The 26,668-nt window shown below is 37.0% G+C and overlaps 1 protein-coding gene and 2 long non-coding RNA genes across 3 annotated transcripts; 1 reads left to right on the top strand and 2 right to left on the bottom strand.

Annotated features, from left to right (window-relative positions):
* Positions 1 to 468: 468 nt before the first annotated feature.
* Positions 469 to 994, bottom strand: LOC122010430. Its single transcript, XR_006119892.1, has 3 exons — positions 945 to 994; positions 681 to 746; positions 469 to 504 (listed from the first exon to the last, which is right to left on the bottom strand). It is a non-coding gene; the product is annotated as an uncharacterized LOC122010430 (long non-coding RNA).
* A 507-nt stretch (positions 995 to 1,501) lies between these two features.
* LOC122010424 lies at positions 1,502 to 2,261 on the bottom strand. The gene is made up of 3 exons (XR_006119891.1): positions 2,231 to 2,261; positions 1,883 to 2,000; positions 1,502 to 1,540 (listed from the first exon to the last, which is right to left on the bottom strand). It is a non-coding gene; the product is annotated as an uncharacterized LOC122010424 (long non-coding RNA).
* Positions 2,262 to 5,451: 3,190 nt separating this feature from the next.
* LOC122004211 (serine carboxypeptidase-like 18) lies at positions 5,452 to 26,170 on the top strand. The gene is made up of 10 exons (XM_042559136.1): positions 5,452 to 5,581; positions 5,652 to 5,801; positions 5,864 to 5,939; positions 6,022 to 6,144; positions 6,218 to 6,320; positions 6,394 to 6,431; positions 6,538 to 6,703; positions 7,255 to 7,377; positions 11,659 to 11,844; positions 25,983 to 26,170. The coding sequence occupies exons 1-10, from the start codon at positions 5,457 to 5,459 to the stop codon at positions 26,168 to 26,170; spliced, it is 1,278 nt and encodes a 425-aa protein (XP_042415070.1). The 5' UTR covers positions 5,452 to 5,456.
* Positions 26,171 to 26,668: the final 498 nt, after the last annotated feature.

The raw sequence follows: 26,668 nt of genomic DNA, 5'->3' as shown, positions 1-26,668 counted from the left end.
ATTTGAATGAACATTAGTTTTCAAATTTCGTAAACAGTAAGCAGTAGAGTACCTTGTATGTTAAACTTGTTGAATGTACAATATCTCATAAGAAAGTTTACCTTTAATGTTATCACAATAATCACATCCAGAGAGAATACACAAATCAATGAACTGATCCATAGTGAGTCTTAGCTCTTCAAGAACCTGAAAAATAAGGATGAGAATAAATACAGTAATTCAATTAACAATAAGCAGAATAAATATACCTTTGAAATGTCAAATTCCATCACAGAGATTTTTTTTGGAACTAGGATCCATTAAATGATGGAGAAACCTTGGTACCCCAAAAGTTAAAGTATCCATGTTTTCTGAGGCAACCGCAAACACCTAGAGATTGATAACAAACAAATACGTTTAGGATATTAAAGTTAAAAAAAATAAAATAGAATGGGTTACATTGCATCATTTTACCTTGTCACTTTTGCAAAGAGCTGCGGATTGAGCTTCTGCTTCACAGGGTGCCTTTAGATCAGAAAGATGAGTTTAGCTTCTAAAACTAGAGATACAATACTTGTATATTAAGCAATTGCATGCAACTTTAGGAAATATTTGCAAGAGAAAGTAAAATTGTGTCATTGTTAGTTCAAATTCTTATAGCAAGGATAAAGAATTCAATAAGTGAAAGTGGACTAGTTTACCTCAATAGTAGGCACACCCATTAGTCTTAAGAGACGTTTACAATCTTCATTATGTTGCTTGGTTACCTGTGAAAAAACTCTACGGTCATCTACTGGAATCAAATTCTTCAAGAAAGTAATTTGAAAGTTCAAAATATATTTAAAGAAACTCTATATTACATATGAAGAAAATAGATAATCAGCATGCTAACTTTATGTTGATTGCATCATAATCAATAAGATCCTCATGGTAATTTCCAATAAAATAGCAATATCAAAGATTACCTTGACAGTCCTTTTGCTGTACTTTTCAATTCCCTCCAAATCACCAGTCTGCAAACAACAAATGTAACCAAGACAGCAAAAGAAATTCTAGCACACTAAAGAGTCCCAATAAAGGTACTTGTTATGCACAAGCAATGACCTCAATTGTTGTGTTTGGATCGTTAGTTGCATCTTTCCTCTTTAAATATCTAAAGAATAAAATAAGCTTAAAGATTATCATTATCTTGCAACAAAAAAAAGGAGGGGGACAATGACAAAACTATAAAGATTAGCCTTTTGGCAAGTTCTTGTTTCTTCAGCTCTGGAGGTTGACCGTCAAATACATATCTGGCATAAAAAAGATGATAATAAAATATGGTGGCTGAATGATGAACAAAATGATATTTAGACATGTAAATGGACTTACACTGGCTCAATACCTGCTTCTAATAATCTGATAGTTCGATTGAACATCCCTTGCAAATGACTTATCGGCCATATAAAATGTCAAGAGTTAGAAGAAGAAATAAAAAAGTCCAACTCATGCATAGATTTTTCAATGAACTCTGCAAATTCTTTCCTAATTCCAGGAAGTCCTCGAGAATCACTATGTGCACCTAATTGCTCGAAAGAAAGTTGAGATTCTTATCAGAATGACTAAAACAATATTTACTCATCAACATGAAAAAAATAACAAGGCCTACAGATGATGTTTTGGGTTTGTTACATATAAAGATACAACTAAAAACTGGAATATGACACAAATGTTATATAAAGGCCAACATAAAAATTGCTTGGGTTACAAATGCACAAACAAGTACAAAATACATTTCTTTTCCAGATCACCGTTAACAAGAGGAAACAAGTTGCAAAGCAGTTTAGCTTGAGAAACAGACTGCATCAAAAAGGAAAAGGTTTAAGCAGACTGCGAGTTGAAAATTGTAGGAATATGTGAATACCTAAACCACCCGAATTCAATGAAAGATAATGTTTAGCTCTTGCAATGACATCTGCTGGGAATAAAAGCCCGACATTAGGGTCATCCAATAGAAATGGAGATTGGCACAATGCTACCACCTGGAGAATAGTATAAGTAAAAAATTACACCATTAAAAAGAGAAATCTAATGGAAAATGTCTCTTTATCTCAGGGAGTACAGAGAAGGAGAAATTTCTCCATGTACAAGGAATTTTTGACTTGTGAAGATGATTTTTTCTCACTGAGTTCCTTAAGTCAAGCAATAGAGAAGAATGATCAACACTTTGATACAAGTAGTTTTTAAGAAAGAATAAAGAGAAAATGGAAACCTGACGGGGAAATGTTAATGGCTTCTATCCGAGAGCATGAGGGTTCCCGGCATTTGTGAAAATAATATGCAAACAACAAAAAAAAAAACCAATCTCATGGAAAGTAAGTCCAACTTGTATCTTGTTTCTTAAGAATAAATTGCAAGGGGAGTGCAGTATTATAACCTCAAATTTTAATCTCACAAGTGGCATCCCAACAAGCTAACAATAAAAAGAATCAAAGGCATATGTGCACTTCATATCTTGATACAAGCAATAAAGCAAACATATACAGTGCTAAATAACCCAGGAAGATATCTTCAACCAGATAACAAGAATGGAAAAAAAACAATCAAAGTCAGATCTTTCAGGAATCGAAATAAGAGTCTCTTTCAATAAAATTTATTCTATTTAACTCAAATCATGTTGTGGCACAATCAACGAAAATTGTGTATGAGAAAGCATCATAACCTTCTTCCCCTCCTTCTGCAACTCCGAAGCCCGCAGGTAAAGCTCCCCTTTGATAGCATATGCAACTTTCTTCACATTCTCATTCAGCAACTTGTAGTCCAGCGACTTCGGCGCCATCCTAATACTAATTAATGATTTAAAATCAGAACTTCTTATCTTAATACTAACTAAACAACAAAAGGAGTATAGAAGAGGTCACATGCTAATTTTATGATGGAAAGCAGATCAAACTTACTTGGACATCAAAGATTCTGCTGCCTTCTCCAGGCATGTAAAAATTAGCCTATTCTAACTGAAACTTGTTGACTCTCTTTGTTAGAAAATGGGCAGTCTTCTTGGAGCATATAATGTAGAAATATGCATCTCCGACTCTGCTGTAGTTCTATAGACATGAACAGAAACAACAATAAACAAGGATGCCATGGCTAAAATCCTAATGCCTTTGCAGTCTGCTATAGACCCTGCAGAAGAAGCTTGCTTACATGCGAAACAGACGTATGTTTTCATGTTCTTCTCTGATCTAAGAAGTCATTAAGAAAAACTAGAGGAACAAATCTCGTGGAAAATGATCGCCATATTCAATTAATGATACGATTAAGACGATTTGGTGAATTATTTTTTAAAAAAATGACCCTAATTCGATTGAATCTGAAGTAGAGGAAACCCTAATCGAAGGAAAAAAAGATCGAGCGCAGACCTGGAACTCGGAGGTGTGGTACAAGCTCATAAACAAGTGGAGGGCACTGGCCTGGAGGAGCATGGGCTGCGGCTTCCCGTCGTCATCCTCCTCGCCTCTTCCCAGCGGTACGAAGATCTCGTGTGTGTTGCTATATAGGGAAACAGGTTCGAAGAACCCTCTGCCAAGGCCAGATGACGAAGCGACGGCTTGTGTCTCGGAGAAGGTGATGAAGACCGCATCGTCGCTCCTATCAATGATGAAGTTGGCGCAACTTGCATTGGCACGCAGGCAGCGGGTCCAGGCTTGTGCCAGAAGAGGGGAAGATGCAAGGAGCGCACCAAGGACATGGCTCATCTCAAACCTTTAGGAGGCAAAGGTAGATAAATCAAGAGTGAGGGTGAGAATGAGAGAGAGAGGAGAGCACACCGTTGTGGAGGAAGATCCAGTGGTCGACGGGATGGCGTGAAGAGATTGCATGAGGAGAGGGAAAGAAAATTGCCTTAGGTTCGGGAGCGCAAAGGAAAAACACGGCGCCGAAATAGAAAACAGCGAGGGAAAGGAAAACAGCGAGGGGGGAAAATGACCAAATTCAATTACAACGGTTTTTTCAAAACTGTTGTCGTAGATGCTAAAAGGGTGGATAAAGACAACAGTTTATAAAACCGTTGTAAAAAGTGTTGTCGTTTTAAAAAAATATTACTCAATGACAACAGTTTTGCCAAAACCGTTGTCTTTTATATTTAATGGGGAGTTCAAAGACAACAGTTTTGGCAAAAACCGTTGTCTTTGAGCAAATATGCAACGCTTTATCTTAAAACCGTTGTCGTAGGGGTGTTGTCGTTTGCAGTTTTTGTTATAGTGAGTTTCAGAGTTTTAGTGTGTTCAAGATCTCAGACTTGATGAGCAACATGGAGAAGAACACTGAAAAGATTCTTAGAGAGCTTTGGACACCAGACTTGTTAGATGATTCCTTTTGCATCAGATATTCTGATTTGGAAGTAGACTTTGAGTTATGACATATTGTACATTTATTATTGAAGTTTTATGGACTATCTGGTGAGGATCCCAATAGACATCTACAAGACTTGGAGATGGTTTGTTCTTCATGGAACTCACTTGGCATATCAGGAGTTGATGTTAGGCTTAGAGCATTTCTATTTTCAGTAGCAGATTTAGCAAAAGATTGGTTGTATTATCTCCCACCCAACTCTATCACCAGCTGGATCGAGATGAAGAAATTATTTCTGACGAGGTTCTTTCCTGCTTCTAGAATTGCAGTTATTCAGAAGAGTATTTGTGGAATCCAACAATTTATAGGAGAACCGTTTTAACAATATTGGGATAAATTTAAAGGACTTGTTGCTAGTTGCCCTCAACACCAAATAAGCGATCAACCATTGATTATGTACTTCTATGAGGGATTGTATTCCCACTACAAGAAAAACGTCATTCAACAACACTCAAACGACAACGATTTTATACCAAACCGTTGTCTTTTTGCCTTTTAACAACGATTTTAACAAAAACTATTGTCTTTTAGTAATTTTTTTGGCCTATGACAACGGTTTTTAAAAACCGTTGTCAATTTATGTTTTTTTTAGATACGACAATGGTTTTTAAAGGGAACGACAACAGTTTTTTAAAACTGTTGTCTATGTGCGCTTTTTTGGGATTATGACAACAGTTTTTAAAAACCGTTGTCTATTAAGTGTTGTTGAATGCGATTGTTTTTTCTTTCGCCACTTTTTCTCCTTCATCATTTGTCTGTTTTACGCTTTGTTTTTTTCTGTCTCTTTCCCAAAACCCTACTCTTCGCCGCCTCCTCCTCACCACCCTCTTCGCCGCCTCCCTCCTCACCACCCTCTTCACCACCTTCTTCGTCGCCTCCCTCCTCACCGCCCTCTTCGCCGCCTCCCTCCTCGCCGCCCTCTTCGTCGCCTCCTTCCTCGCCGCCCTCTTCGTCGCCTCAACTTTCGGCCTCGCCACCTCCTCCTCGCGGCCTCTACTTTCAGCCATCTTCACCGCCTCCTCCTCGTCGCCTCGACTTTCAACCAGTTCCAACACAAGAAGGAAGAAGAAGGAAGGAGGAGGAGGAAGATGGAAATCCCTCTCCTGATTGTCTCACTGATCTTTCTCTGCTTCTTTTCCTCTGCTCTCTCATCTTCTGTGGTCACCTATTTACCTGGATTCCAAGGCCCCCTTCCCTTCTACTTAGAGACAGGGTCCGGATGTTGTTTCCCCCAACCTTAACTTTGCTCTGACCCCCATGAACCTCTGCTCTCGTTGGTGCAGGTACGTGGAGGTGGACCAGGACCACGGCGGTGAGTTTTTCTACTACTTCATCAAGTCGGAGAACAATCCGGCAGAGGACCCCCTGCTCCTCTGGCTGACCAGCGGGCCCAGGTGCTCTGCCTTCAGCGGATTAGTCTTCGAAATCGGTGGGTGAAATTTCCATGTTTGCTATGATTAGCTACTCTCGTTTCATAGTAGAAATCCATTCGCAGGCCCCTGAAATTTGTGACAGCCGAGTACAACGGGAGCTTGCCAAGCTTGGTCTACCATCCTTATTCCTGGACCAAGGTAACTTCTTCTTCTTGATCAGTAATTGAGGAAGCAATATGATACATGCTTTTGTCCTGTCTGCGTGAAAACATTCGTGCAGGTAGCCAACATTATCTTTGTAGATTCCCCGTTGGGTCCTGGATTCTCATACTCAAGAAAATATGAAGGGTATGATGCCAATGATACTATTTGGTCTGAACAGGCTTCTAAGTTTCTTTTACAGGTGGGAAAGATCATATATATTCCTGATGTAATTACTGTAAGTGCCTTAAAGATGTAATCTTTCACTTTTGCAGTGGCTTGTTGAGCACCCACAGTTCATCTCCAATCCCCTCTACATTGCTGGGGATTCATATGCTGGAAAACTTGTACCTATGGTGGCCAAAAGAATATTGGATGGTAACTCTACTTTTAATGTAAACTATTGATGAGGGTGTTAATTTACATGCCATTTTCATTTACTGTAATTCAGGTATTGATGAAGGGAAAGAACCATTACTTAACCTCCAGGTAAATTGCTTGAATTGATGGGCCACTGGCAATAACGGGAAAGAATCTAATTTTGATCTTTAAATTATGTCATAGTTTATATGAAAGAAAAAGCCTTGGCTTTCAGGGTTACTTGATTGGCAATCCATCCACGGGTGGAAAAGTCGATACCAATTCTAAAATACCTTATGCTCACAGCATGGGAATCATATCAGATGACTTCTTTGGGGTAATCTTAGTAGATCAACTAGGACGAATTTCTCAAAATGATCTTTGGTATCACTTCACGAATTGTTATTTAGTTATTATTTTTTTTCAATTAATTATATTTTGTTCTTTAAGATCATATAATTTATGTGTGTTCGCAGTTCACAAAAGCGGAGTACTCTCAAGAAGAAATTGATGAAGTGCGCTCTGAGATAGCCGAATGCATACAAGATCATATCTATGAATAGGTATATACATGAGTTCATCTTATTGCATTTGACAATAATAATATTCAATTAAATTGAATACATGCTGCTTATACTTGATTGCACTTGATTTGGAGATATCTGTCTCTGAGTCCATTTACCAAATCCAATCGGCATTACTAAACTGCATACTTGATGCACCAACATCAAATACAAACCAATAACTTAATCCTTTGTCAAATATAAAAAATGATTAACCTTAATCCTTTGTCAAATATTTATACTGTATTTTGGTTTACATAACAAACTTTCTGGGGTTCTCAATTTTATAATGTAGATGTCTTTGTTTAGAAGGGTAATAATCTTGTTACTGCAGCATCTTTATGCTTTAGTTTTTTTTCGAGATATTGAAATATCATTCAATTGAGCAGGGGCATCTGTTGTTGGTTTAGTCGGTAATGTATTCCAAGCTAATTACAGTCCTGCAAAGGCAGGAGTGATTGGTCTCACGAAGACTGTTGCAAAAGAATACGCAAGCAGAAATATCAACGCAAGTGTGTTTTTTTTTGTTGATTCCCTAACTGTAACTTAATGTATGTCTAACGGGCCTTTTACCATGTATAGTAACTAACAGAGAAATTTAATGTTTGAGGTCCAAACTTTGATTGCATATATCACCCTGTAACATAAGGAATTCAATATTGGTAGGAAGAATCCATTTTTTAGATGCCTCCATTATTAATAGTGACGAAGGGGGTATTTTACATCAAATTGAGATGATTATGGCCAATTTTTTCTGGGGTTCTATCAGTTCCAATAGGAAGATTCACTGGATCTCTTGGAAAGATATTTGTAAACCTAAGCTAGAAGGAGGATTGGGAGTGAGAAGTTTATCTGAGGTGCCTAATGCATTTTCAGGGAAGATGTGGTGCAGATTCCGGGAGCAGAGAACACACTTGTCGAAATTTCTGTCTAGCATGTACTGTGGGTCAGTCTCTCCTGTGGTGGTTTTACTCAAAAACAAAGCTTCACATTGTTGGAAAAGGATGTTACAGATGAGAAACGTAGCAGAAGAGCATATTAGATGGCGTTTAGGTGAAGATCATATTAATTTCTGGTTTGATACATTGTTAGATGCAGGTCCTTTGTTTAAGCTTTGTAATATTGTTGGAGATCCTGGTAGGTCTGTGTCTTCTATGTGGGATGAGCAGGGATGGGTTCTTCTCAAATTAAGAGAGGTGCTTACGCCTGATTTGGTTATAAAAGCTCTTGATGTTTATATTCTGAGGGGAGAGCCTGACTTGCAGATCTGGAAATTATCTTTGGATGGAGCTTTCTTATCCAAGTCTGCATGGAGGTTAATTAGACATACTCATCAAGTTGACGGGATTTGGTTAGTTGTGTGGAGCAAGTTACTGTCTCCAAAAATTTCAATTTTTGCTTGAGGGTTTTTGAACACTAAGTTGCTGAAGGATTATCTCGCTAACAAAGCAGTTGAACCCATAGTAGATGGAGTTTCACTAGACTTCAAATTGGATAGAATTTTTTTTGGTATATGTAAAGTTGATAGGTTTGGTTTACCATACTTAAGAGTTACTTGTAAAGCCATATAGCTGGTCTTTTAAGACATACTACTCTTTGAGTTTTTGTAAAACTGAAATTTCCAAGAGATCCATTTTTATGCCATTTACTCCTGGGAAATGACTTAACTTGCAATCATATGCTATTTACCTCAGGGAAAAGATAATGACCCCGTTTCTGTGAAAGGAGAAGAAAAGAGAAGCTAGGAGGGAGGAGAAACCAGAAAAGGCTGCAGTTTAGAAGATGCACAGGCTGTTTAGAAGATGCACATGTAGAGAAGACGTGCTCCAACAAAACATGATATTTTGGACTTTATATATATGTGTGATATATATAAACTTTTGGCTGTGTAAACTTTTGTGATGTTTGAATGTTGATGTTTGGTACTTTAATGATGTTAGGATGATGATGTTTGGTACTTTAATGAAATTTGCATTGTAAATATTGATTATGTAGGTTTTTTATCAATGAAATTTGCACTGGATGAAATTTGCACTAGATGATGATGTTTTTTATTGTCAAAATATTGTATATTGTACCCAAAGACATCAGTTTAAATATGTCAAACTGTTGTCAATGGAGTTAAAAGACAACAGTGACAAACTGATGTTAATTAACATTGCTCGCTAACAGACAACGATTTTTAACCATTGTCAAACCGATGTCATTTGCAAAAAAGACAACGGTTTTTTGAACTGTTGTTGAAGAGCCTAAGCATACACTCAAAGACAACGGTGAAAAACTGTTGTCTTTGAAAGAAAAGACAACAGTTTTTCACCGTTGCAAAAATGTTGTCTTTGCCTACAAAGACAACGGTTAAAAACCGTTGTCTTTGGGCACCCCTTTTAACAACACGACCTTTAACAACAGTTCAAAATGGGCTACGACAACGGTGAAAAACCATTGTTGTTAGGCTTTTTTTCTTGTACTGTCCATGGACAAAAGTATGGTTGGTGCTGCTAGTGGAGGGGCTCTAGTTAACAAGATACCTGCTCAGGCCAGAGAACTTACTAATATTATGGCTACAAATTATCAGCTGTATGGGACTAGATCCATGATTGCTAAAGATGTTCATTCCTTTGCCAGTGTATTCCCAACCAGGATCTAGTATTATCAGCCTGATCCTCAGTCTTATTAGACTCATCAACAGGGCAGGTATAATTTGTTGGTGCGGGAAGCATCCGACGATTGAATCTCAGTTTTGATAATGGCAAAGGGATTCAAAGTTAAGATTTCTTGTTATCTAACGTGGTTAAATAAGGTTTCAGGAAAGTCCTAACTGCGATTAGGCAGGTGAAAATCCTAAGGGGTGATAACCTTAGGTCCTAGGGGGTGGTAACCCTAGGTGAAGGAAAATCCTAAAGGGGGGGGGGGGGGGGGAAACCTTAGGCCCTAGGGGGCGGTAACCCTAGGTGGAGGAAAATCCTAAGGGGCGGCAACCTTAGGTCCTAGGGGGCGGTAATCCTAGGTGGAGGAAAACCTAAGGGGCGGCAACCTTAGGTCCTAGGGGGTGGTAACCCTAGGTGGAGGAAAACCCTAAGAAGGGGTAACCTTAGGTCCTAGGGGGCGGTAACCCTAGGTGGAGAAAAATCCTAGGGGGCGGTAACCCTAGGTCCTAGGGGGTGGTAACCCTAGGCAGAAAGTAAAGTCGGTCTGGAGGATCGGACTGGCATCATGTAATCTCTACTAAGGGGAGTAGGTGAGGACGCGTTGCCCGCAAAGGGAATAGTAGGCGTCGGGTCGACCTAGGGTTTCCGGTCGGAAATCCGAAGTCAGACCCGGACAGTCCAATGACTGTCAAACTTCTTATTTATGATATTATATGTGCTAACTTTTGTGTTGCAGGATATGTTTGTGTTTTGGATCTAACATGTCTTGCAGGTACAAAAGAACAAGGTTAAGCCTCGGATAAACAGTGTCTAAGGCGCCTCCATGGAGCTTGGAGGCGCCTCGGGTGCAAAAGATGAGTTGGTTGCGACGCAGGCTTGGAGGCGCCTTGAAGGAAGCTCAAGGCACCTTGGACTGGTGGATCAAGGTGCCTTGAGGAAGCATAAAGGCGCCTTGAACCTGATAAGGTTCGACCAGTTCAGCCCTTATCTCAGCGTCTGACTCGGCCAGCATGGAGGCGTCTTGGATGACTTTCAAGGCGCCTTGAACACCCTTTATAAGAGGGTTTCGACCAGCAGCTCAAAACAACTTATTCCAAGTGATCCTCTTGCTGCGTGCTGCTAAATCGACGACCCGGACGTGCTGCAACTTGGCACCGACGACCCGGAGCTTCACTTTTTCATCCATTGTTGTCGGTATAAGATTTCTGGTTTAAATTAAGCTGTAAATTGTTATACTTGTAAACCTTATCGAACTTATAGTTGTTGCCCACGGAAAGCGATCAAGGATCGCGGGCCTTCGAGTAGGAGTCGATCTAGGGTCCGAACGAAGTAAATCCTCGTGTTCTTTCTGTTTGTTTTTTTTATTTCGCTGCATGTTTTAACTCCAATAGTTTTACGAATCGAACGAAATAGACGTGAGCGCTATTCACCCCCCCTCTAGCGCTTCTCGATCCAACAATTGGTATCAGAGTGGGGTCGCTTCGAATAGGTGAAACCACCATTCGAGCATTTCTTTTATGGCTTTTTCGTCTATTTAGGCTAAAAATAAAACCTTACACCTTTCGTTTTTTCCCTCCAAAACTGTTTTAAAAAAATTCATTCTCATCTTTTCACAATTGATTGGGATTAACGAAATATCGCATTTAGCAAATTTTGAAATAATATTTTTTTTATTTTAATAATATTTTTTATTATTTTATTATTTTTTTCTCAAAATTTGTAAATTGCTATTTCTATCTTTATTTTGCACTACTAATCCAAGACCAAGTCTTGGAACAAGTTTTTGTTTATATTGTGTGCTAGGTTTTTAAATGGTCTATGAAGATGGATACAACACCGCAAGCCTACCACTCTTGTCCAGCGAAAATTTTGGTTACTGGAAAGACCAGATGGAGCACCAACTGAAAACCCAAGTGGAGACATGGACCATAGTCCAGATCGGACTCTTTCTCTCAACTGAAGAAGGTGTATCCATCACCTATGACAAGTGGGATGCACAAACAATAAGAAACTTCGAGACAAATGCAAAGGCAACATGTATTCTCCTAGGCGGACTATCAAATTCAGAGCTTGATCGAGTCGGAAGGTTCGACACTGCTAAAGAGCTTTGGGAGAAACTACTCAAACTTCATGAGATTCCTTCAGAATCAGAAATTGAACAAGACTGCGAACCCAAATACGAATCTCCAGAGTCAACCTCCGAACCAGACTCGGAAGAATCAGATCAGACCAATTTCATAGCACTAATGGCCAGAGAGGAAATTGCTGAATCTGAGTCTGAACTCGAGGTGGCAACAGTCAAGGGGGAGCATCCTGTCATAAATTTGAGAGGTGAGATTGTAAATTCAAAATGCAAATGTCACATAACTTGTTTTAAGTGTAGGGAGAGAGGGCACTATAAAAACGAGTGTCATACTCATAAGACTCGGTCGGTACAATCGAAGGACAAGGAGAAAATGATCAAAAGAGGGAAGGAACAAATTAAATGCTCCAAATGCAAACAAATGGGTCACTGCAAAAGACAATGCCCAGAAAGAAGACCCAATAATCCAGAGGGAGAAATCAAGGTAAATAAATTTACATTATATGAAAATCCAATTTTTACAACACATGATTGCAGTAGTTCAACTAATCTTGCTTGCTCAAGTATAGATATTTCTTAAAAATTAGATACGCATGCTAATAATACCATGATTAAATTTGATTCATATCTAAACAAGAATAACTCAAAATTATTAAGTAAAAATAAGAAATTAACTTTAAGAAAATTAGGAATACAAAATAATATTTTAAAAGATAAAATTGATAAATTAGAGAAGATTGTTATTAATTTAGTCAAATCACAAAATCTAGACTTAGATTACAAGTCTAAAGTAAAACTTAAACACTACGAAACAAGCTAAAAAGGAAATCAAATTAAATAAACTTTAAATTCAAATTAAATTAAAATCAAGTTAAATTCTAATTAAATTAAATCAAAATCAAATTAAAATCAAATTAAATCAAATTAAAATCCAAAGGAATGCTCCAGAATAGCTGACACCTCCGAACTTAATCCACCCGCTAAGGGTAACCAAGATTAGACTACCCAGCAGGGTAATTAAGGATAGATTAAAATGTGCTAGGTTTAACTTGACCCACGGTACTGGTGAAGTATTGGATGATAGTACATTGGGGAAACATAGTCATCGCATGTCTAGGAAGATATGGCTTCGACCTGGTGCATTTGGCTAAGTGGAACTGACCGAAGCTACCCTTTATGGATCCAAACCAGTTAGACCAAGGTTTTGTACTAAGTTCAATGGGTAGGATTATTTGGAAAACCTCGAAGGCATGGTTACTTTAATGATGTCCTTGTGACTCACCATAGCCCAGAAGTTTATCCAAAGAACGCTTACTTGTTGAACCCAAAGCTAAACCTGAATGTAACACAAAGTTAAACTAAAACCCTAAAATTAAACCTCAATTCATCTCACAACAATTATAGGATTACCTGATTGAAAATTTAGATCGGGTGAGATGACTAAGTATAATTAAAGTTAATTCAAAATTAAATTCGTAATTAAAATTAATTAAAGACTTAATTAACTTAAATTATTTTTTAAAAACTTAATTAACTTAAATTATTTTTTCAAACTTAATTAACTTAAATTATTTTTCAAAATTATTTGAAAAATCTTTTAAAAATTATATTAAAAATCTTTTAAAACTTAATTTCAAAATATTTGAAAAATCTTTTAAAATTATTTGAAAAATCATTTCAAAATTATTTAAAAATTCTTTTAAAAATCTTTTAAAACTTAATTTTAAAATTATTTGAAAAATCATTTCAAAATTATTTGAAAAATCTTTAAAAAATTATTTTAAAAATCTTTTAAAACTTAATTTCAAAATATTTGAAAAATCTTTTAAAATTATTTGAAAAATCATTTCAAAATTATTTGAAAAATCTTTTAAACTTAATTTCAAAATTATTTGAAAAATCTTTTAAAAATCTTTTAAAAATATTTTAAAACTTAATTTCAAAATTAATTGAAAAATCTTTTAAAAATCTTTTAAACTTAATTTCAAAATTATTTGAAAAATCTTTTAAAAATCTTTTAAACTTAATTTCAAAATTATTTGAAAATTCTTTTAAAAATCATTTTAAAAATTATTTGAAAAATTCATTTAAAAATCATTTTAAAAATTATTTAAAAAATTCTTTTAAAAATCATTTCAAAAATTATTTAAAAAATTCTTTTAAAAATCATTTCTAAAATTATTTGAAAAATTCTTTTAAAAATCATTTCAAAAATTATTTGAAAAATTCTTTTAAAAATCATTTTAAAAATTATTTAAAAAATTCTTTTAAAAATCATTTCAAAAATTATTTGAAAAATTCTTTTAAAAATAATTTTAAAAATCATTTTAAAAAATCATTTTAAAAAATCATTTTAAAAAATCATTTAAAAATTCTTTAAAAATTAATATTTGAAATATCATTCTAAAAATATTTGAAAAATCTTTTAAAATTATTTGAAAAACCATTTTAAAATTATTTGATAAATCATTTTAAAATTATTTGAAAAATTATTTTAAAATTATTTGAAAAATCATTTTAAAAATTATTTGAAACTCAAAACTTATGTTTTATATCAACTGGAAAGACAACTCCATCTCACGTTCCCTCATATGCTAAACATGCTTGTTAATCTAGAATGAGTGAGATGGAAAATTATGAAAATAAATTTTTTTAACCTCTCATACTTAAACTCCTGAACTCAAAGAATTTATTAAGGCATTAATTAAGGGGGAGTGATTTTGAGTTGGTTTTAAAATTAGTTTTTCTTTAAAATAAAATTTTGACTTGACATCAAAATTAAAAACTATTTTTGGCATGTCTTCGAAAATTCAAGTTAGTTTTAACTTAGCTTTAAAATTTAAATTATTTATGACCTGACTTTTAAATTACAACTCTTCTAGAATGGTTTCAAAACTAAGCCTTTATGTAAAACCTCTTTAAGCTAAGTACATAATCAAGTCTTCTTTAACTAAACTTAGTTATATTATACTCTAAACTTAGCTATTTGGCAAGATGTTTTCTCAAAGCAATCATTTTTAAGCTGAATATATAGCTATGTAACGACCCAATTTTCCCTATTTCGAGTTTTAAATGTCTTCAAAAATATTTAGAAATACTTTTAAAATATTCTAGAGATTTTTAGAAATTTTTAGAGTATTTTTACGTAATTTTTGGAGGTCGTTTAGTATGTTTACAAAAAGAAAGAAGTTTTAACCAAAAATGTTGAAGGTGAGACTTGAACCCAAGACCTCCGACTGAACCTGACCCAACCGAACATAGCCAACTAACTGGGCTACGCGTGATTTGTTAATAAGTATGAAGCGAGATATATATGAAGTATAGTTATAATGGAAACCCTAGATTTAAAAGAAAGCTTAAGTGTTTTCCCAAACCCGAAAACCTTTCTCCTCTTCTTCTCTGCTTCTCGTGTGGGACGGCGCCGTTTTTGTCGAGCGAAGAAATACGAAGCCCTAGCTTCATCTCCGGCGGCCGGCGAAGGTCTTCTTTCGGTGAACCTTGTAGATTCGAGCTCCTCTCGCCAAGGAGAACAAGAAGATAGGAAGAGATCACTGGGATGTTCATCTCACCCGAAACCCTAGAAGCAGTAGAAGCCGATTTCGGTTGTAAGTTCAAGCAAACTACAGTAAGTACTACTCACCTGTGGTAGGAGTTGTTTTCGGTTTTGTTTCTCCTTGTTTTTGAATCTGCCGTGATCTTCAAAGAAAGAATAGGGATGAGTTCTAGTTTTATGCCGTGCCATCCATTTTGGGAAGAATTGCTTCATTTGGGTTTTTCGGAACTTTATTGGTAGAGAATTATGATGTTTAGGGATCTTAGAATAGATTCAAGGTTTTGATTTCTTTCTTGCCAATCTGATAAAGCATAATTGGAGATTTTGAGTTGCTTTACAATTAGGGTTAAACTGTGAAGGTGTTATTTGAGTTTGTTTTAATTTTACAGCAAGATGAAGTTGATGCTTCATCTTTGGTTGCCAATGCTTTTCAAATTGTGCTAGTATAAATTAGATAGTTGTGGCATAATCAACAGCCTATATGTAGCATTCCAGTTTTGGATTTTCCTGTGCTTTGGATCCGGCCCTTGAATCATTTCAGAGTTACCTAGTTTGCTCATGACTTTAATAAAGTCATGCTTTTTGCCAAATTATTCTAGCATACTTAGCTCCAGGAGTTTAAGTATTAGACACCATGTTGTTTAGTTTTCATTTGTTGTTAGTAAAGCATGAGCAATTTTCCATTTGCTAATAATTAAGCATGATCAGTTTACCATTTTGCTAATATTCGAGCATGAGCAGTTTTTCAATTGTTATTAGTTGAGAATGAGCAGTTTTCCTTTTCTAGCTTTACCTTAGCTATTTGTAAGCATGAGCAGATTTCTTTTCCATTGCTAATAGAAGTTCAGTTTTCTTTTTCTAGCTTTTCCTTAGCTATTTGTAAGCATGAGCAGATTTCTTTTCCATTGCTAATAGAAGTGCAGTTTTCTTTTTCTAGCTTTTCCTTAGCTATTAGTAAGCATGAGCATACTTCTTTTCTATTGCTATTAGACGTGCAGTTTTTCTTTGATATCAGTTTAACATGAACAGTATTGATTCCTATTTTTAGTCCTTTACTACTAGATACACATGAGCAATTTTCTCTAGTTTTCATTTGCTATTTTAACAAGCATGAACAATCATGTATTCTAGTGGAAAAATAAGAGTTCTATTAAATCCTTTAGAAGATATGAGTATCTATAAGTAAGAAAAGACCAAGGTCTAGAGAAGAAAAGATAACAAGTAAATTATTAAAGTAAGAGGCTAGTACCCGACTTCCAAGGTTGTCGTTAAACAAATCCAGGTGACCAATTCAAAGGTCTTGGCCTTGGTAAGACCAAGGTATTTCCTCATAGGACTAGAGGCTCGCTACCTCAGTCTCTATTAGAGAGCGCGCATAAAATGGTACTAAGCCTGGGCCCAAAGAAAGAAAAAGAAAAAGAAGAAGAAAGAAAAAGAAGAAGAAAAAGAAAAAGAAGAAGAAAGAAAAAGAAGAAGAAAGAAAAGTAAAAGTAAAAGAAATTAAAAGATTAATTTCAAGTATAAAGCTATAAGTAAATGAAACAAGTATTATTTATGTTTAGAATTAATAGAAGTTTAGTTCCTTTAATTCTAAGCATACAACATGAGTTTCATTACTTTTCTTATCAGTTTAGTGAGCATGTTTAGCTTTATTTCGAGTATTCAGCTTTATTCTGGTATATCGTGAGTATGCAGTTTATTTGAGTACTTTGCTATTAGATATGTACACGTAACTTTTCTTTTAGCATTTCAGTTTTAGTATCATTTGCATTTTTATGCACTTCGAGTTTTTGTGAGATAAATTAGTACTTACTAAGCGTTTCGCTTATAGATTTATTTTTCCTCCTACTGCAGATAAAGGAAAAGCTAAAGTATGAAAGGAAGGCGACATGGTGGTGGTGATGAAGGTGTATGATGATTGGACTATGGAGAGATCCAGAGTTTGCTAGCAAATGTTCAGGACTTACCTGTTTAGAGTTTCAGATTATGTTCTAGTTTTCTTTAAATGTTATTATGAGTTGAGATTGTAATTAAGTTTATTCCGCACTTGTAGTTGGGTCATATTGTTGGAGTGATATAGTTGTTTGCTATTGCTAGAGTAATTTCCTTCTTCTTATTGTGTTATTATACTGCGTGGTTATGAAAAAGTATGTTCCAGCCGCCTGTGGCTGTGTATATAGTGTCTGTATGGTTGATTTGGTCACCGGTACAGGGGAGATTCTGTCGAAATTTTTCGATAGGACTTCCTCTGGGGCCGTGATAAATCTAAGTGTTGCTAATATTAGCATAAGTGACACTAGTAAGTAGAGCAGTAGTTAGGTAACGGTCGCCCTTAGAGAGTAGTAGTAAGAAGGGTGGTCATTACAGTTGGTATCAGAGCAGTTCCCATTCTCTAGCATCACACACACATCAGCATCAGCCTTGCCGTCTTTTAGTAAAAAAGTATTTAAGTTCTTTCTTTATTACTTTCCTTTATTATTATTTGCAGTATAGAGTAATTGTTTATAAGTGCTTAAGTCAGATAAGAGTTTCTGCTGTTTTCTTTATTCCTATACAAATTTGTATGTTTAGAAAGGATAGAGAAGATATCAAGCTTTTCCTTGCATAATTAGATGGCAAAAAGAGGACACCCCCGTACTGAGGAACCAGCTCAGGAGAACGAAGTGCCCAAAGCAACCGAGCCCAATCTTTCTGAAGTTGTTGCCCAACTCTAGAAACAAGTAGCAGAGTAGCAACAAGTGATTGCCAATCTGATGGCTAATCAGAAGCCAGCTCCTCCCACTCCCCCAACCATTAATGTGGAGACTCTAGTGGTGACTGAAGTCCCATCAGTTGCCCTGGAAGTCGCCACAACACCTAGAAGACAAGAAGCATACCTCATCCAGTGGCTGAAGCTGAAACTAGAAAGCTTCTCAGGCATGATTGAGCCCTGGGATGCCCAGGCTTGGTTCAAAACATTGGAGAGCACAATGGAGCTTCTTGACTGGCCAGAAGTCGAGAAGGTTAAGTGTGCCTCTTTCTGCCTATCGAGAGATGCTCGTATGTAGTGGGAGCGAATTAAGAGTAGGAGAGTAGTCAACCAGATGAGCTGGGCTGACTTTGAGACAGAGTTTTATGAAGAGTTCTTCCGCCAACGGATCACCAATAAACATTATGAGGAGTTTATAGAATTTAGACCAGGTGACCTACCAGTGGAAGAAGCGGTCAAAAGATTCAACATGCTAGCTTGACTTTGCCTAGAGTTAGTAAGTACAGAGAAAGAACGAGTCAGACTGATGCTCCGAAAGCTGAGATCAGAAATAACACTTAATGTGAGTAATGAAACTCACCGACCACAGATTGATGAAGAGCTGGTCAGCAGGGTATTAGTGAGCACCATCTGAACAGCATCAAGGCACAACAAACGCAACACAAGTTAGTCAAGATCGAAGAACAAGAAAGACCCAAGCAGGAGAAAGTTCGGATAGTCTGCGAGTATCCAGAGGTATGTCCAGAAGAGCTACCTGGCCTACCTCCCAATAGAGAAGTGGAGTCAATTTCAAAAGCTCTATACCGCATGTCTCTAGCGGAGCTGAAAGAGTTGCAAGAGCAACTTCAGGAGCTACTTGACAAAGGCTTCATCCGCCCTAGTCACTCACCTTGGGGAGCTCCTGTGTTGTTCGTTAAGAAGAAAGACGGATCTGTGCTAATGTGCATAGATTTTAGAGCGCTGAGCGAAGTAACAGTTAAGGACAAGTGCCCTTTTCCCAGAATAGATGATCTATTTGATCAGCTAAAAGGGGGCAATAGTGTTCTCTAAAATAGACCTGCGCTCTGGGTACCATCAGTTGAAAGTGAAAGAAAGTGATACACCCAGAACAGCTTACAGGACCAGATATGGACACTATGAGTTCGTAGTCATGTCTTTTGGTGTGACTAATGCACCAGCGATTTTCATGGACTTAATGAACAGAGTGTCTAGAGAATACCTTGACAAATTTGTCATTGTGTTCATCGACGACATTCTGATCTATTCAAGAACCCCAGAGGAGCATGACACGCACTTGAGGATAGTATTGCAGACCCTTCAGCAAAAGCAGCTTTATGCTGAATTCTCAAAGTGCGAGTTCTGGTTAGATCAAGTGGCATTTCTAGGTCACATCATTTCTAAAGAAGGCATTCAGGTGGATCCAGCCAAAATAGAAGCGGTCAACAACTGGAGTAGACCCAAGAATGCCAGGGAGATCAGAAGCTTCCTTGGTTTAGCTGGGTACTACAGGAAATTCGTGGAGGACTTTTCCAGGATAGCCTCTCCACTAACAGCTCTCACCAGAAAGAACAAGAGGTTTGAATGGTCAGATAAATGTGAGCAGAGTTTCCAAGAGTTGAAGAAGAGACTGACCAGTGCTCCTATTCTGACTATTCCAGAGAGTGACAAGAGTTTTGACATCTACAGTGATGCTTCCAAGATGGGCTTAGGAGTTGTACTCATGCAAGAAGGAAAAGTTATAGCTTATGCTTCCAGACAACTCAAAGACTACGAGAAGAACTACCTCACTCACGATCTTGAGCTGGCAGCTGTGGTCTTTGCACTGAAACTCTGGCGACATCATTTGTATGGAGTTCAGTGTAGAATCTTCACTGACCATCAGAGTCTTAAGTACTTTTTCACTCAGAAAGACTTAAACATGAGACAACGCATGTGGCTGGAGTTAGTCAAAGACTATGATTGCGAAATACTCTACCACCCAGGCAAAGCTAACAAAGTGACAGATGCACTAAGCAGAAAATCCAGTGCGCCCCTGATGTCTTTGTTATCATTAGCACTGCCACTGCAAAAGGAGTTGTCAGATTTCGGACTTGAAGTTATTGAAGGGCAATTCTCTGCATTGACTTTAGAGTCAACCCTGCTTGAGGATATACAAAGAAAGTAAAGTGAAGATCCAGATATCCAGAAGATCAAGCAAGGGATACAAAAAGAAGAAGATACAGAGTTTCGAGTATCAGACAGTGGAATTCTTTATCAGGGGATTCAGTCTTTCTCAAGGTTGCTCCTATGAAGGGAGTGATGAGATTTGGCAAGAAGGGCAAATTAAGTCCTTGCTACGTAGGACCTTACTTGATCATAGAGAGGATTGGGAAAGTAGCTTACAAGCTGGACTTACCACAAGACATGTCAGCAATACATAATGTATTTCATGTCTCCATGCTAAAGAAGTGTCTCCATGACCCTAGCCAAGTGATTCAACCTCAGTCAGTGCAGATCCAAGAGGATCTTAGTTATGAGAGCAGACCTACACAGATAGTGGACAGAGCAGTCAAGAGACTAAGAAATAAAGAAGTACCACTAGTGAAGGTCATCTAGCAGAACCAGAAGTACGAGGAAGTCACATGGTAGCGGGAGGACAGTATGAGACAGAAATATCCAGATCTATTCTAAGTTCGAGAACGAACTTTTTATAAGGTATGGGGGATTGTAACGACCCAATTTTCCCTATTTTGAGTTCTAAATGTCTTCAAAAACATTTAGAAATACTTTTAAAATATTCTAGAGATTTTTAGAAATTTTTAGAGTATTTTTACGTAATTTTTGGAGGTCGTTTAGTATGTTTACAAAAAGAAAGAAGTTTTGACCAAAAATGTTGAAGGTGAGACTAGAACCCAAGACCTCCGGCCGAACCTGACCCAACCAGACACAGCCAACCAACTGGGCTACGCGTGGTTTGTTAATAAGTATGAAGCGAGATATAGATAAAGTATAGTTATAATGGAAACCCTAGATTTAAAAGAAAGCTTAAGTGTTTTCCCAAACCTGAAAACCTTTCTCCTCTTCTTCTCTGCTTCTCGCGTGCGACGGCACCGTTTTTGTCGAGCGAAGAAATACGAAGCCCTAGCTTCGTCTCCGGCGGCTAGCGAAGGTCTTCTTTCGGTGAACCTTGTGGATTCGAGCTCCTTTCGCCAAGGAGAACAAGAAGATAGGAAGAGATCACTGGGATCTTCATCTCACCCGAAACCCTAGAAGCAGTAGAAGCCGATTTCGGTTGTAAGTTCAAGCAAACCGCAGTAAGTACTACTCACCTGTGGTAGGAGTTGTTTTCGTTTTTGTTTCTCCTTGTTTTTGAATCTGTCGTGATCTTCAAAGAAAGAATAGGGATGAGTTCTAGTTTTCTGCCGTGCCATCCATTTTGGGAAGAATGGCTTCATTTGGGTTTTTCGGAACTTTATTGGTACAGAATTATGATGTTTAGGGATCTTAGAATAGATTTAAGGTTTTGATTTCTTTCTTGCCAATCTGATAAAGCATAATTAGAGATTTTGAGTTGCTTTACAATTAGGGTTAAACTGTGAAGGTGTTATTTGAGTTTGTTTTAATTTTACAGCAAGATGAAGTTGATGCTTCATCTTTGGTTGCCAATGCTTTTCAAATTGTGCTAGTATAAATTAGATAGTTGTGGCATAATCAACAGCCTATATGTAGCATTCCAGTTTTGGATTTTCCTGTGCTTTGGATCCGGCCCTTGAATCATTTCAGAGTTACCTAGTTTGTTCCTGACTTTAATAAAGTCATGCTTTTTGCCAAATTGTTCTAGCATACTTAGCTCCAGGAGTTTAAGTATTAGACACCATGCTGTTTAGTTTTCATTTGCTGTTACTAAAGCATGAGCAATTTTCCATTTGCTAATAATTAAGCATGATCAGTTTACCATTTTGCTAATATTTGAGCATGAGCAGTTTTTCAATTGTTATTAGTTGAGAACGAGCAGTTTTCCTTTTCTAGCTTTACCTTAGATATTTGTAAGCATGAGCAGATTTCTTTTCCATTGCTAATAGAAGTTCAGTTTTCTTTTTCTAGCTTTTCCTTAGCTATTTGTAAGCATGAGCAGATTTCTTTTCCATTGTTAATAGAAGTGCAGTTTTCTTTTTCTAGCTTTTCCTTAGCTATTAGTAAGCATGAGCAGACTTCTTTTCTATTGCTATTAGACGTGCAGTTTTTCTTTGATATCAGTTTAACATGAGCAGTATTGATTCCTATTTTTAGTCCTTTACTACTAGATACACATGAGCAGTTTTCTCTAGTTTTCATTTTCTATTTTAACAAGCATGAACAACCATGTATTCTAGTGGAAAAATAAGAGTTCTATTAAATCCTTTAGAAGATATGAGTATCTATAAGTAAGAAAAGACCAAGGTCTAGAGAAGAAAAGATAACAAGTAAATCATTAAAGTAAGAGGCTAGTACCCGACTTTCAAGGTTGTCGTTAAACAAATCCAGGTGACCAATTCAAAGGTCTTGGCCTTGGTAAGACCAAGGTATTTACCTCATAGGACTAGAGGCTCGCTACCTCAGTCTCTATTAGAGAGCGCGCATAAAATGGTACTAAGCCTGGGCCCAAAGAAAGAAAAAGAAAAAGAAGAAGAAAGAAAAAGAAGAAGAAAAAGAAAAAGAAGAAGAAAGAAAAAGAAGAAGAAAGAAAAGTAAAAGTAAAAGAAATTAAAAGATTAATTTCAAGTATAAAGCTATAAGTAAATGAAACAAGTATTATTTATGTTTAGAATTAATAGAAGTTTAGTTCCTTTAATTCTAAGCATACAGCATGAGTTTCATTACTTTTCTTATCAGTTTAGTGAGCATGTTTAGCTTTATTTCCAGTATTCAGCTTTATTCTGGTATATCGTGAGTATGCAGTTTATTTGAGTACTTTGCTATTAGATGAGTACATGTAACTTTTCTTTTAGCATTTCAGTTTCAGTATCGTTTGCATTTTTATGCACTTCGAGTTTTTGTGAGATAGATTAGTACTTACTAAGCGTTTCGCTTATAGATTTATTTTTCCTCCTATTGCAGATAAAGGAAAAACTAAAGTATGAAAGGAAGGTGACAAGGTGGTGGTGATGAAGGTGTGTGATGACTGGACTATGGAGAGATCCAGAGTTTGCTAGCAAATGTTCAGGACTTACCTATTTAGAGTTTCAGTTTATGTTCTAGTTTTCTTTAAATGTTATTATGAGTTGAGATTGTAATTAAGTTTATTCCGCACTTGTAGTTGGGTCCTATTGTTGGAGTGATATAGTTGTTTTCTATTGCTATAGTAGTTTCCTTCTTCTTATTGTGTTATTATACTGCGTGGTTATGAAAAAGTATGTTCCAGCCGCCTGTGGCTGTGTATATAGTGTTTGTATGGTTGATTTGGTCACCGGTACAGGGGAGATTCTGCCGAAATTTTTCGGTAGGACTTCCTCTGGGGCCGTGATAAATCTAAGTGTTGCTAATATTAGCATAAGTGACACTAGTAAGTAGAGTAGTAGTTAGGTAACGGTCACCCTTAGAGAGTAGTAGTAAGAAGGGTGGTCGTTACAAGCTAAGTATTTTCAAATTTAGCTAAATATTTTTTTCTTTTCTTTTTTTAAAAGCATTTAGCTAAGTATTTTTTAAAGTTTGTTTTTTAAAAAAAGGAATTTAGCTAAGTGTCTCTCAAAGTAATTGTTTTCAAATGCTAAGTTTTGCTGAAAATACTAAGTATTTTCCAAAGCATTCTCAAAATTTCATCAAAATAATTTTTTTAACAACTAAGTCTTTTTAAGGTTAAATACTTAACAAAACTATTATCTTCATAAGTTTAGTTAAGTCTTTGATAAGAGTATTTTAAAAGTAAAAATCTTAGCTAAACTAAGTCTTGATCAATTTTTTTTTAAGCTAAACTTCCTCTTTAAAAACTAAGAATTTAAAGTGTTTTGATATCACAAAAATTTGCTAAGTTACTTTTTAAAGATAAAATAACTTTATCTCAGCTAAAAGTATCTCTCAAACTAAAGGAAGAATTTTGCTTTCAAAATTATGATAACATTTTTGATTTTACCTAGCTAAAAGTCTTACAAGAAAAACCAAGTGTTTATCAAAAGTATGCTTAACCCTCTATTTTTCTCTTTGAAAGATAAGATAAAAATTATCTTTGAAAGTTAAGCTAAGGCCTAGATTTTCTTCACTCTCTTGGGTATTTTGATATATGGCAAAGGGGGAGAGTAGGAAGAAATTCTAAGAAAATTAAAAAGAAATTTTTGTTTTGAATGTGCCTATGGTTTATTTATGCATGTTCGTATTTATGCTTATCTTTATTGCATTTTTTACTTAACTTTGAATTTTGGTTGTCATAATAAAAAAGGGGGGGGGGGGGAGTGTTGGTGCGGGAAGCATCCGACGATCGAACCTCAGTTTTGATAATGGCAAAGGGATTCAAAGTTAAGATTCCTTGTTATCTGACGTGGTTAAATAAGGTTTCAGGAAAGTCCTAACTGCGGTTAGGCAGGTGAAAATCCTAAGGGGTGGTAACCTTAGGTCCTAGGGAGTGGTAACCCTAGGTGAAGGAAAATCCTAGGGGGAGAGGGGGTAACCTTAGGTCCTAGGGGGCGGTAACCCTAGGTGGAGGAAAACCCAAAGGGGTGGAAACCTTAGGTCCTAGGGGGCGGTAACCCTAGGTGGAGGAAAACCCTAAGGGGCGGCAACCTTAGGTCCTAGAGGGTGGTAACCCTAGGTGGAGGAAAACCCTAAGAAGGGGTAACCTTAGGTCCTAGGGGGTGGTAACCCTAGGTGGAGAAAAACCCTAGGGGGCGGTAACCCTAGGTCCTAGGGTGTGGTAACCCTAGGCGGAAAGTCCAGTCGGTCTGGAGGACCGGACTGGCATCAGGTAATCTCTCATGAGGGAAATAGGTGAGGACGCGTTCCCCGTAGAACTAGGGAACAGTAGGCGTCGGGTCAACCTAGGGTTTCCGGTCGGATATTCGAAGTCAGACCCGGACAGTCCAATGACTGTCAAACTTCTTATTTATGATATTATATGTGCTAACTTTTGTGTTGCAGGATATGTTTATGTTTTGGATCTAACATGTCTTGCAGGTACAAAAGAACAATGTTAAGCCTCAGATAAACAGTGTCCGAGGCGCCTCCATGGAGCTTGGAGGCGCCTCGGGTGCAAAAGATGAGCTGGCTGCGAAGCAGGCTTAGAGGCACCTTGAAGGAATCTCAAGGCGCCTTGGACTGGTGGATGATAAGGTTCGACCAGTTCAGCCCTTATCTCAGCATGTGACTCGTCCAGCATGGAGGCGCCTTGGATGGCTTTCAAGGCGCCTTGAACACCCTTTATAAGAGGGTTTCGACCAGCAGCTCAGAACAACTTATTCCAAGTGATCCTCTTGCTGCGTGCTGCTAAATCGACGACCCGGAAGTGCTGCAACTTGACACCGACGACCTGGAGCTTCGCTTTTTCATCCATTGTTGTCGGTATAAGATTTCTGGTTTAAATTAAGCTATAAATTGTTATACTTGTAAACCTTATCGAACTTATAGTTGTTGTCCACGGAAAGTAATCAAGGATCGCGGGCCTTCGAGTAGGAGTCGATCTAGGCTCCGAACGAAGTAAATCCTCGTGTTCTTTCTATTTGTTTTTCTTTATTCCGCTACGTGTTTTAACTCCGATAGTTTTACGAATCGAACGAAATAGCCGCGAGCGCTATTCAACCCCCCCCCCCCTCTAGCGCTTCTCGATCCAACATAATTTATTTGCAGGATTAGGGTATGGGAACACACAACAAGGGATTTCTGAGTGGCCCCAGTATTACCAACCTTACTTTCAACACCATCAACTTAAGAAGCATTTTAGGGAGCAGTCACAACAATTTTTGCAACAACAAGAAACATAATTCAAGCCAAGAACACGTTCATTGATACAGTTACAATTGCATTCAGATCAACCTACTGCATTAATTCTCGAGGAGATGAATTATAGAGTTTTTGACATTTCTGACTTTTATTCTGCTACTTTACATGACTCTTCTATTTTTTTCATTGTGATATTGTAGTTGATCCTAATAATATTTTTATTGATGATGTTATTGTTCCAGATATTCTTAATGTTGCAGGTGTTTTTGATGATGAAAGTGTAGGGGAGACCCAAGAATCATTTCCTTTGACTATTCCACCACCAGTTGAGCCAGTTGAGCCTTTTATTGTGCATATTGATGATGGAAGTGTAGGGGAGACTCAATAATCACTTCCGTTGATTGTACTTGATCTAAAGCCAGATCTATCACCTGACCAAGATAATGTTGCATTCACTATTTTAGAAACTCCAGATACCTTTCAGGATGATAAGGTTGATATTTCTTCTGAATCTTTAGGAAATTCCATGGAGGTAATTCATTTTGATTGTATTGAATGTGACACATCTTTTGATTCGTGCTCTGTTGATTTTGTTATTATTTCTAATCTATCTTACATAGTATGCGTGCAAGAATTGCATCCTCTTTTTAGTATACAGAATTTCTTCAGACATTTCATTTGTAGTAATTCACACAAGGATGCATTCTGTCACTTGATGAAAGCCCTAACACTATGCAATAATCAACCTTCTGGAGTGGATATTTCAAATGAGCCATCTCTTACCACTTCGAGATTGACTGATGAAACTGAATCGAATCCAACCACCAGAAATTTAGGGGAGTTGGTTCCATCTCACTTCTCTTTTCTGTTTGCTTGTATATATTTC

The sequence above is a fragment of the Zingiber officinale genome, chromosome 1A (assembly GCF_018446385.1).
Source record: "Zingiber officinale cultivar Zhangliang chromosome 1A, Zo_v1.1, whole genome shotgun sequence".
Classification (NCBI taxonomy): Eukaryota; Viridiplantae; Streptophyta; class Magnoliopsida; order Zingiberales; family Zingiberaceae; genus Zingiber; species Zingiber officinale.
The sequence above is the reverse complement of the archived record's forward strand: the minus strand, read 5'-3'. Positions and strand labels throughout refer to the sequence as shown.